Raw genomic sequence first — 12500 nt, 5'->3', positions numbered from 1 at the left:
ACCTGATCTGGGACCTGACTCTGTGATTGTGTTGCATACAGTGGCGTACAGTAGTATCTGATCTGGGACATGACTCTGTGATTGTGTTGCATACAGTGGCGTACAGTAGTATCTGATCTGGGACATGACTGTGATTGTGTTGCATACAGTGGCGTACAGTAGTATCTGATCTGAGACATGACTGTGATTGTGTTGCATACAGTGGCGTACAGTAGTATCTGATCTGGGACCTGACTGTGATTGTGTTGCATACAGTGGCGTACAGTAGTATCTGATCTGGGACCTGACTGTGATTGTGTTGCATACAGTGGCGTACAGTAGTATCTGATCGGAGTTAGGCTGTTCTATTGAGAGATGGAGGCATTTTATGAATGGCCCAGGCAAAACGATGTATGTCACACCTTTTGAGAGACTGTTTTTAGCTTTGGGGTTTTTATACACAGTGACTTGACTGATTATTTCTTTACTCTAAAACAGCGGTTCCCAACCTTTCCACATTTTCCTGGCCCACTTGAAAATCTCTTTTTGCAAAGAAATACGGAGGCCAAATAATGCGTTCTCAGAGCACTTTTTATTCTCCACATTTACTAACACAGCATCACACCAGATGCGTTACGGCTGCGTTGCGGATCCGGTAAAGCTGCCGGATCAGACTCTCGCCCATGTTAATAGATGGACAATACAATTGCGGTACAGAAAAATGACGCCCCTGTTCTATTTTTGTCGGATCCCGCATGCATCGGACAGATGACCTGAGTGTGGGTCTTTTTGCAGCCGTACCCGAGCCGTACCGCATCTGTTCCGGAGCTGGTGGACATTAGCCTTAAAACATGTTGCAGCATTTTCAGTGTTACAGTTTTTTTCAAGGAGCTGTCCAACAGCAGGTTGTTCAAATGTGTTTACTTATTATTATTATTATTATTATCAAATGATTTGGCTTGCAATACCTCCGGGCACCACCAGAGGGCCATGGCCCACAGGTTGGGAATCACTGCAATATATTGTCTGATTGTTTGGAATATGGAAAGAAAGTATGTGACACCTAAATGGAGTTTTACTTGCTGTCTGAGGGTATAACGTTTTAATGTTTGGATTTCAAGAAAGAGCTCAGCAAGAAGAGATCCATTGGTCAATTAAATGTAATAATCCACCTAGCATTGTCCCTTGTTGTTTGTTTTCCTCCAGGTCAACCTGAACTCCCCCTGGTGGCTGGATGTTATACAGAGGGCCATCCAGTGCTCCATCGACGACGACCTGGTGTCCCGCATCCAAAACGAGCTGACTTCCAGCTACAAGCAGCAAGCCAACAAGCTCTCCATGGCCGACAAGTAACGCCTATTTTATACATACCAAATGAGATGACAGTTGATGTTATCCTTAGACCAACGTGTGCTGAGAAACGGGAATGGGTGTGCGTGTGTGCGTGTGTGTGTGTGTGCGTGTGTGTGTGTGTGTGCGTGCGTGCGTGCGTGCGTGCGTGTGCGATAGGTTCCGTGACGGCCGCGGTCTGCAGCTCCTCCTCACCACACAGACGGGGGATCTGACGAAATCCCAAAAGACTGTGCAAGACGCAGTGAAGAGGCTCGAAGGCCCGGCGTCCAAAAAAGTGATTGACGAGGCGACCGTCTGTCACCTCAGGCCCGTGCGCCTACCACTCAACAAGTAAGACATCCGCAGGCTCTGCCCCCCTTTTTACATTTCAGGAATTTACAGCCTTATTTCCGGGTAGTGTAGCAGTAGTAGTAGTAGTATTTATTTGTCCTTTCGGAAAGTTGTCCTGCATCTGTAGCAGTCAGACAAAACACAGCAAAAGACAAGAGAATACAGTACAAACAAGATACAATACAATACAGTACAACACAATGCCACGACAATACATCAAACAATAACAACGTATATGATCACAAAGTGCTTCACACCAACCCCACCCCAGTGGAAAAAAAAAGGTAAATAAATAAATGACAAGAGCTCATGTGTTCAGAGCTTATTAAGCAGACCAATACTGGACGGTATGAAAGATCTCTGGGCACGGGAGGTCCGCAAAGGCGGTACCCTGTACCTCCGTCCTGATGGCAACAGTTTATATTCAGCGCTGAGAGGGTGTGATGTGTCACTATAAGGATTGCCCTCCCCTTCCTGCTTACACGAGACTCACAGAGCCGCGTCATGCTAAGTTGTTGTTGGCCTACAATCTTGCTAGACATATTAACAATCTTATTTAGTTTGTTCTTGTTAGCGATTGACAATGAGAAAAACCAAGCAATAAAACAAAAACTGAGGATACTCTCTATAAATGAGCGATAGAAAAGAATCATTATGTCTCTGTCCACTCCCAACTGTCGAAGCTTCCGTAGGAAGTAGAGTCGTTGTAGATGACACCTGTGTTTGAATCCCATGTCAATTTTCTATCGATTACTGTCCCCAGATATTTATATTCATCTACGACTTCAATACAGTCACCACCAAACGTGTAGCGTTGATTCGCTGCCTACCAACACGAGGGTCGCAGGTTCGCGCCCCCCCCCCCCCTGTAGAATAGTAGGGGAAACACTGCTGCACATGTATCCCTTAAACATGATTCACTCTAACATTCTTCTCTCTCTCTCTCTGCACATTTTAGTTGTGTTTTTTGCAAAGCAGACGACCTTTTCACAGATTATGAGTCCAAGCTGTTTTCTCACACGTAAGTAGAGCGATCGTTCAGATCTGTCAAACAGTCGTTGAAATAGCCTGCCAGCAGGTTGATTGATGTGGACAACTCTTTCATCTTGGCGCGGTCTCGTGCCTCCCTGACAGGGTGAAGGGTCAGACGGCCATCTTTGAGGAGATGATAGAGGACGAAGAGGGCCTGGTGGACGACCGCCTGCCCACCACCAGCCGCGGCCTGCGGGCAGCCAGCGAGACCGAGCGCACGCTGAAGGCCGTCCTGACGTTCGCCAAGGCCAAACGCATGGACCCCGAGCTGCTGGAGGAGGGCAACACTTTCATGGAGCTGTTTGAGAACTGGAAGAAAGAATACAAGGTATTTGTATGCACGCGTCGCTTACTATCGCCCTCTCCAGTTTCAAACAAGCATTGCAAGAATGTGATTGGTTTAAAAGGCGAAGTGGGGAGGAACAACCGTTTGAAAAAAAAGCATCCCTCTACTGTTCATTAGTGCCTGAACCACATTTCGACTGGGGTTAGGGCAATTAATCGAATTTTAATCTCAACTACAATTTTGGCTTCCCACAATTATGAAAACAAGATAATCGAGATAAAACAATTATTTTTTATATATTATTTGTTCTCATTAGCCTATTTATTTATCTACATTTTTACTTTTAATTATTTTCATTTATTTCTTTGTTTTTCAGTTCAATTAAGTTTCTTTCAAGTTCAATAAATGATGTTGCAAAAGTCTGAGTAATCGCGTTAAATAATCGTGATCTCAATATTAGTCAAAAATAATCGTGATTATGATGTCAGAGAAGTAATTTTTTTTTAATTGGGTTCAACGAGGTAATGATGTCACTGCATGATGCATCACATAGGGGTAAAGTCTATTATGATTTGCCCAATATATCATCAGTATCTTCCAGAAACGTGTTTATATTCAAAAACAATTTGAGCGATTGAAGAAAAAACTGACGATTTTTTCATTGGTGTATTTTAAACATTTTAGCGTTTGGCTTGGTCTCAGGATCATGACATTTTGTCAGCTGTCAGTTATACTGTATAAAGAACTGCTAGAAAATTCTTCTGAGTTGAATTCTCTCCTGGACACAGGAGAGGCTTTCTCATATTAAGTTGTAACCCCTTTTGCCAAATAAATTTGTCAAAAGTCTCAAATGTTTCATCTAATCTCCCATCTATAATTGATAGTTAAAATCAATAAAAGTCCACCCGGATTCACCTGGTGAGTCTGTTTCATATGAATAGCAGATGGACCTAATATTTTGCTCACACACACTTTAAAGCATCGTTGAGGTTAATTGGGACTTGTCATAAATTGTCATAAAGTGCAGGCTGGAAAAGTGAGTTTTGAAAGCCCTGGTGAAGTAGTTTTTGAGCCATTGATCTTAATCATCAACCCTATCAAATCCCCATTATGCTCATTTGTAAATCTCTTGCTGAATGCCCTTTTAAGTGCAAATACTCAATGAGTATTAATATCAGAGACCTTTAATATTAGAGACACCCCACTCCAGGCGCCGCCAATTGTAAGAAATGGAACTCTTCGGGTCTCCTGAATGAGCGTGGTTCTCGGCTTGTGATTGGCTGTCTGTCAATGCTATGAAACTTCATTGGCTGACCAGTCTCCTAAAGGGGCGTGGCAGTGGCGAAACCTCCGTGGAAGAGATACAGGAAGTGACTGGACATTGGGGTGTCTCCATCTATATCAAAGGCCTCTGGTAATATTATGGCTAGTGGAATAAGCAGACTGGGATGAAAGGACCTTTGTCCCCGCTCAGGTGCTGCATGAGTACTGGATGGTGCTGCGGCATCACGTGTCGGCCATCTTTGTCCCTGCACAGGTGCTGCATGAGTACTGGATGGTGCTGCGGCATCACGTGTCGGCCATCTTTGTCCCCGCTCAGGTGCTGCATGAGTACTGGATGGTGCTGCGGCATCACGTGTCGGCCATCTTTGTCCCTGCACAGGTGCTGCATGAGTACTGGATGGTGCTGCGGCATCACGTGTCGGCCATCTTTGTCCCTGCTCAGGTGCTGCATGAGTACTAGGGCTGTGGCGATTCACTTATCTCCTAGTCTCTTAAAACAGACTGTATCATCTACATCCGGCGAATGCAGCTATATACAGTCTGTACGTTACACCCCCAGAACATGCACAAGGAAGTTGGGAAAAAAAACCTTCAGACTGGAAGGAAGTTCTACGGAATCCGACCAATCACTTCTTTTTTCAGTTTGTTTGCTTTTTTACACTAGATTAGAACATGGGAAAAGTTGAATCATACACTAGAGACTGTATATTATATAATGAGTAGGGCTGGGCGATATAGTTAAAAACAGGGGCGGATTGGGATCATAATTCAGGCCGGGCATTAGATACCAAGCAGGCCAGGCCGATATGGGCCGACGCGCATGAAATTTGGGCCGTTTGAAGCCCAATTTGGGCCGTTTGAAGCCAGATTTGGGCCGTTTGAAGTCCAATTTTACAATGAGATGCACCTACTTTAACCCTGAAGTGTAATTATTACTTCAGACTAACTAATAAAGTAATAAAACCACTAGTAAACCAGTAGGCGGCGCCTGGCCTGCTGTTCAGTGAGTGGCCTGACTGCGGGCACCCCAATTTTTTTTTTTTTTTTTTTTTTTTTTTTTTGCGATTATCGATTCTGGAATAAAAGATCTTTGTCCCCGCTCAGGTGCTGCGTGCGTACTGGATGGTGCTGCGGAATCACGTGTCGGCCATCGACGAGATGGGCATGGCCACCGAGAGGCTGCGCGTCCGCCTGCCTGACGAGCCCAAGCCCAAAGTGCTGCACATCATAGAGCCACACGAGGTGAGCAAAAGACACCAACCAACCACCTGACAATATCCTGTGTAAGACACCCCCCCCAACCACCTGACAATATCCTGTGTAAGACACCTCCACGAACCACCTGACAATATCCTGTGTAAGACACCCCCCAACCACCTGACAATATCCTGTGTAAGACACCCCCCCCACGAACCACCTGACAATATCCTGTGTAAGACACCCCCCCAACCACCTGACAATATCCTGTGTAAGACACCCCCCCCACGAACCACCTGACAATATCCTGTGTAAGACACCCCCCCCACGAACCACCTGACAATATCCTGTGTAAGACACCCCCCCCCCCACGAACCACCTGACAATATCCTGTGTAAGACACCCCCCAACCACCTGACAATATCCTGTGTAAGACACCCCCCCAACCACCTGACAATATCCTGTGTAAGACACCCCCCCCACGAACCACCTGACAATATCCTGTGTAAGACACCCCCCCCCCCACGAACCACCTGACAATATCCTGTGTAAGACACCCCCCCAACCATCTGACAATATCCTGTGTAAGACACCCCCCAACCATCTGACAATATCCTGTGTAAGACACCCCCCAACCACCTGACAATATCCTGTGTAAGACACCCCCCAACCATCTGACAATATCATGTGTAAGACACCCCCCAACCATCTGACAATATCATGTGTAAGACACTCCCCCAACCACCTGACAATATCCTGTGTAAGACACCCCCCCAACCACCTGACAATATCCTGTGTAAGACACTCCCCAACCATCTGACAATATCATGTGTAAGACACTCCCCAACCATCTGACAATATCATGTGTAAGACACTCCCCAACCACCTGACAATATCCTGTGTAAGACACCCCCCAACCATCTGACAATATCATGTGTAAGACACTCCCCAACCACCTGACAATATCCTGTGTAAGACACCCCCCAACCACCTGACAATATCATGTGTAAGACACTCCCCAACCACCTGACAATATCATGTGTAAGACACCCCCCAACCATCTGACAATATCCTGTGTAAGACACCCCCCAACCACCTGACAATATCCTGTGTAAGACACCCCCCAACCACCTGACAATATCATGTGTAAGACACTCCCCAACCACCTGACAATATCATGTGTAAGACACCCCCCAACCATCTGACAATATCCTGTGTAAGACACCCCCCAACCACCTGACAATATCCTGTGTAAGACACCCCCCAACCACCTGACAATATCATGTGTAAGACACTCCCCAACCACCTGACAATATCATGTGTAAGACACCCCCCAACCACCTGACAATATCCTGTGTAAGACACCCCCCAACCACCTGACAATATCATGTGTAAGACACCCCCCAACCACCTGACAATATCCTGTGTAAGACACTCCCCAACCACCTGACAATATCATGTGTAAGACACCCCCCAACCACCTGACAATATCCTGTGTAAGACACTCCCCAACCACCTGACAATATCATGTGTAAGACACCCCCCAACCACCTGACAATATCATGTGTAAGACACCCCCCAACCACCTGACAATATCATGTGTGAGACACCCCCCAACCACCTGACAATATCATGTGTAAGACACTCCCCAACCACCTGACAATATCATGTGTAAGACACTCCCCAACCACCTGACAATATCATGTGTAAGACACCCCCCAACCACCTGACAATATCCTGTGTAAGACACTCCCCAACCACCTGACAATATCATGTGTAAGACACCCCCCAACCACCTGACAATATCCTGTGTAAGACACCCCCCCCCCCCAACCACCTGACAATATCCTGTGTAAGACACCCCCCAACCACCTGACAATATCATGTGTAAGACACCCCCCAACCACCTGACAATATCATGTGTAAGACACCCCCCAACCACATGACAATATCCTGTGTAAGACACCCCCCCAACCACATGACAATATCCTGTGTAAGACACCCCCCAACCACCTGACAATATTCTGTGTAAGACACCCCCCCAACCACATGACAATATCCTGTGTAAGACACCCCCCCAACCACATGACAATATCCTGTGTAAGACACCCCCCCAACCACCTGACTATATTCTGTGTAAGACACACCCCCCAACCACCTGACAATATCCTGTGTAAGACACCCCCCCAACCACCTGACAATATCCTGTGTAAGACACCCCCCCACGAACCACCTGACAATATCCTGTGTAAGACACCCCCCCAACCACCTGACAATATCCTGTGTAAGACACCCCCCCAACCACCTGACAATATCCTGTGTAAGACACCCCCCCACGAACCACCTGACAATATCCTGTGTAAGACACCCCCCCACGAACCACCTGACAATATCCTGTGTAAGACACCCCCCCACGAACCACCTGACAATATCCTGTGTAAGACACCCCCCCAACCACCTGACAATATCCTGTGTAAGACACCCAACCACCTGGACCACCAGTGGTCCGCGGACGACAGTTTGGGAACCAGTGATGTAGTGCAGAGGTTTTCAAAGTGGGGGCTCCAAACGGTTTCAGGGGAGGCTCAGTGAGTGGAAGTGAATAAATATGACTTTAGTGATTACAAAAGGAGATGACAGAATAGCTGAAATGTTTGAGTCAGAGTCAGAAACAAATAAATGCCTTCAGCAGACCTTTTTACTGTATGTATTTGATGTAGTCTGAAGTCAAACAGCAATATATCAGGCTATCTTGGCTCAATTATTGAGTGTCTATGGGATAAAATAACAATCATGATCACATAGACATCTAGGAATTCATCTAAACTAAACAAGTAAACTGCGCGGGCGAGGGGGGGTGGGGGGCTTCCAGGCTTGTACGAGGGCCAAGGGGAGGCCCGCAGTGACAGACTTTGAAAACCTCTGATGTAGTGAAGGGGTTGGCTGTTATCTAATTTATGGATAAGCACTCAGTGTACTGTGTTATATTTGTGCACTGCGATGTTTCTAATCTGGGTCTGACAAATTCTGTTCCATTTCCAAAGTTAATTCTTCTAAAGTTATCTTCCGCCTATTCAATTGAACAAATAAATCTTGCAGAGGCGGACACATCGGAAACTTTCTCTGTGATTCTGGAAACAAAATTAACGCGTATATCGCCGGTTTGGTCCCTGATGCAAACTGGTTGAGAAACACACAGTCTAGACTGCAGAAAGATCAAGGAGGAATTATAGGCTCAAATGCTACTCTGACCTAGTATTGGACACAATTTGTTTGTTTGTTGTTGTCGCGAGGGGGTTTCCACTGCCGAAACGGTATTCATTATTGCATTCATACAACCTCTTTCCTGGTGCCCATTCTGCTTCCAGGTGGAGCAGAACAGAGTGACGCTTTTGAACGACCAAGCCGTGGCCAAGTCTCAGCTCCAAAAGAAGCTCGGCCAGTTTCTTTATCTCACTAATCTGGAGAAGGTAATGTCAGTCATCTGAACGTGCGTGCATTCTCCTCCAGCTCATTCAGACAGGAACTGTGTGGCGCGCTTCACTCCAAATCACATGAAGTCCCTTGTTTCAGTCCCAGGACAAGGCTACAGGAGGGCTGAACCCAGAGCCATGTCCCATCTGTGCCCGGCCCCTGGGACAAGAGGTGGGTGTTGTTTCACAGCCATCAAGTGCTTGTTGTTGATGTAGAACAGGTTTTCTGGATTAACCAGAAGCAGGCTTTATAGGCCGAGTATGCAGCACATACAAAGAATCTGACTTGAGTTAAAATCCCACCACACTAACCTATACATACATACATTCACACATAATGCATATACATTGACAATATATATACAATGACATCAGAGTCATTCATCTGGAAAATGCAAAATGTATGCAGGAGTGCAGAAATGTGTATTATATTGTAACGCGCTCGGTTCTCAAAATAGAATCAGGCTCGCGTCTAGACAAACCAAACCCGCTACAACAACCACAGAACTGACTTTGCACAAGAGGTTATCACACAGGCAGTCGATAAACGGGAGTTGCCTTACCTGAAACCCAGGAGTAGGCCTCGGACAGCAGGCTGTGGAGCTCTGATGGTTTCACGGGACAACCCAAGCCGAGGTATGGAAGCTAGCTACAAGCAGCTTCCCTTCAGTGGATTGGGGGACGCTATTATAAAAGTATATCACACACACGGTCACACCCATACGTGAAAACAAATGAAAGAGCCTAGAGACAGCAGTGACAGAGAATCCGTGGCTTGCTTCATCACTAGCAGAGAGAGGGGGCGCCCACCTGAAATGCCACGTCATATAAACCAGAGCCGTGTAGATAGATAGAGTCCCGACATCTCCATTCACTCTCCAATGGACCAGTTTTTTACTCTCCAGAGTTCCAGGAAGTAAGGTCCTGGATTAAGCAGCACTGTGGAGTTGCAGCAAAATAGACAGTTTGTGTTGTAGTCTGAAAGGGTTTTTCCCCCCTTGAATCAAATTGTACATTATCAGCTTTATAGCGCGAGACCCATTCCTGGCTGTTCATTGGCTAATGAGTCTCGCATTTTGGTCCTCCGCTGACGCCACTCTGTCTAGAGGATACTAATATAAACTATCTCTAAGCCACTCCCACTTCCTGTCTAACCCGGTGCTCAGTCAAAAATCACATGACACAACTAACCAGGGGGTATCTGACAATACATATCAATCACATATCGACCTGTGACAATATACTGTTATAAACAAATAAGTGGTGAGATTTATGATTAGGGATGCAGGGTGTTTATCCACCTTTTTCATTTGATATATATCTATTTTTTTCAGATTCCCCCCCCTCCCCCCCATTTTCTCCCCATTTGTACTTGGCCAATTTCCCCCTGCGGTCGCTGCTCCACCCCCTCAGCCGATCTTGGGAGAGCCGTAGACTAGCACCATGCTTCCTCCAACACATGCGCAGTTGCCAGCCGCTTCTTTTCACCTGACAGCGGGGAGCTTCACTGGCAGGAGGAATTTCCCCATGGGGATAAATAAAGGATAACGTAACTAACATAACTTAGCTTTAAGGACGTAGCATGTAGCACGTGGGAGGATCACGCTATTCCCGCCATTTCCCTTCCGCCCCGAACAGGCGCCCCCGACCAACCAGAGGAGGCGCTAGTGTAGCGACCAGGACACGTCACCTATACCCCTAATCCGACTTCCCACCCGCAGACACAGCCAATCGTGCCTGTGTGGACGCCCGACCAAGCCCGGAGGTAACACGGGGGCGTGAACCTGCGGCCCTCGTGTTGGTAGGCAGGGAATCTACCGCTACACTACCCGGACGCCCAAAGGACCCCTCTTGAACTAACCGCTCTTCTAAAAAAAAAATCGCAACCAGGTGTTGAAGTAAGCAGTGCAGGTTGCAGGTCGGACCCTTCTCCCCCACTCCTCTCTACCCTCTCTGTGTGCACTGTGCGTGCGCATGCATTTCGAGCCGCTCTCTCCATAGCGTGCGAAAGTTACGCCCATGAGGAATTGAATTCTCCATTGATTTCCAGACCTTTCTTAAACTGAAAGGCTATCTCATGTACATGCCGACACCCTGTGCTACATCCAATCCACATCCCCGTGCTACGAACGCACATGTCACTTATAGAAGCGGCTGCACCTCTTTAAAAAAGCGACTTATTACTTCCACTATCAACAAATGCTACTTCTTCCTTTTTAAAGGTCTTAGCTGATGAAGACTGTGATGCACAGTTGATGCACTACTGTTGACAAAATGTACTATTTTAATTAAGTCACTTTGGAGAAAAGCGTCTGCTAAATGATGTGATGTAATGTCTTTTCCCCCTCAAAATAACTCTTTACAACATGAATCCCCCATAATGGTTTGGTTTGTAATCATTCTTTAATTGGCCCGTCTCTGCAGTGGGCGGTGCTGACCTGTAATCATGATTTAATTGGCCCGTCTCTGCAGTGGGCGGTGCTGACCTGTAATCATGATTTAATTGGCCCGTCTCTGCAGTGGGCGGTGCCGACCTGTAATCATGATTTAATTGGCCCGTCTCTGCAGTGGGCGGTGCTGACCTGTATTCATGATTTAATTGGCCCGTCTCTGCAGTGGGCGGTGCCGACCTGTAATCATTCTTTAATTGGCCCGTCTCTGCAGTGGGCGGTGCTGACCTGTAATCATGATTTAATTGGCCCGTCTCTGCAGTGGGCGGTGCTGATCTGCGGCCACTGCTTCTGTAACGAGTGCATCGCCATCATCGTGGAGCAGTACAGCGTGGGCTCCCGCCGCCGGGCCTTCAAGTGCGCCATCTGCAGGCAAACCACGTCACACACTGAGATCTCCTACGTGTCCACCACCCAGTCCTCCAGTCTGGACCAGGACATCCCAGTCAAGGTCAGTGTCCACCACCCAGTCCTCCAGTCTGGACCAGGACATCCCAGTCAAGGTCAGTGTCCACCACCCAGTCCTCCAGTCTGGACCAGGACGTCCCAGTCAAGGTCAGTGTCCACCACCCAGTCCTCCAGTCTGGACCAGGACATCCCAGTCAAGGTCAGGCGGTGACTCCACCCCTTTATGAGGCACACAACAAGTACAGGAGTTGTCAGTTAGATTTAGTTATGGCTGCGAGAGTTAATAGGTTATGTTACATGTGCTATTTTTGTCAAAAATGAGTTGAAACTTTCATTTTCTCAATAGCGTTTAAAATGTAACTCTCAATTTCCCAACCCCTGGATAAACAAAGACTATGATTCAGCACAGGTTTAATTTATTGATGTTTTTTTTTTATTAGTTTGGGATTGTGATAATATAATGTGAAAGTGATAATATAATACCTGACAGATAATATAGTGGGCAGGTAATATAAGTGGGTAGAATGTACAGTACTGTAAATGGGTTGAAAATGTAACAAAACTGTTTAATATAATAAATTGGCCGGTAAAGTAACACCCTCTTCATATTAGAAGTTAGAGTATTACATTATCTTGCAACTATTACATTATCAGTTGGTACATCCAACATTATTACTGTAATTTAACACAGCTTACTATACTGATGCT

At 46.5% G+C, this 12500-nt stretch overlaps 1 protein-coding gene across 3 annotated transcripts in view; it reads left to right on the top strand.

Moving 5' to 3' along the window:
* Positions 1 to 12500, top strand: part of shprh (SNF2 histone linker PHD RING helicase) — a 49832-nt gene that overhangs the window by 26178 nt on the left and 11154 nt on the right. For all 3 annotated transcript variants that reach the window (XR_014552547.1, XR_014552548.1, XM_083633541.1), the window contains exons 18-25: positions 1186 to 1328; positions 1489 to 1662; positions 2621 to 2683; positions 2797 to 3022; positions 5369 to 5506; positions 8830 to 8931; positions 9035 to 9106; positions 11647 to 11835. Coding sequence is in view for 1 of the 3 variants with exons in the window: in XM_083633541.1 (XP_083489667.1) it covers positions 1186 to 1328; positions 1489 to 1662; positions 2621 to 2683; positions 2797 to 3022; positions 5369 to 5506; positions 8830 to 8931; positions 9035 to 9106; positions 11647 to 11835 (1107 nt within the window). In the remaining 2 variants the exon portion in view is untranslated. The remainder of the gene's footprint in view (positions 1 to 1185; positions 1329 to 1488; positions 1663 to 2620; positions 2684 to 2796; positions 3023 to 5368; positions 5507 to 8829; positions 8932 to 9034; positions 9107 to 11646; positions 11836 to 12500) is intronic.

This window comes from Poromitra crassiceps (assembly GCF_964638095.1).
Source record: "Poromitra crassiceps genome assembly, chromosome: 3".
NCBI lineage: Eukaryota > Metazoa > Chordata > Actinopteri > Beryciformes > Melamphaidae > Poromitra > Poromitra crassiceps.
Note: the sequence above shows the minus strand (reverse complement) of the source record. Positions and strands in the feature narration are given on the sequence as shown.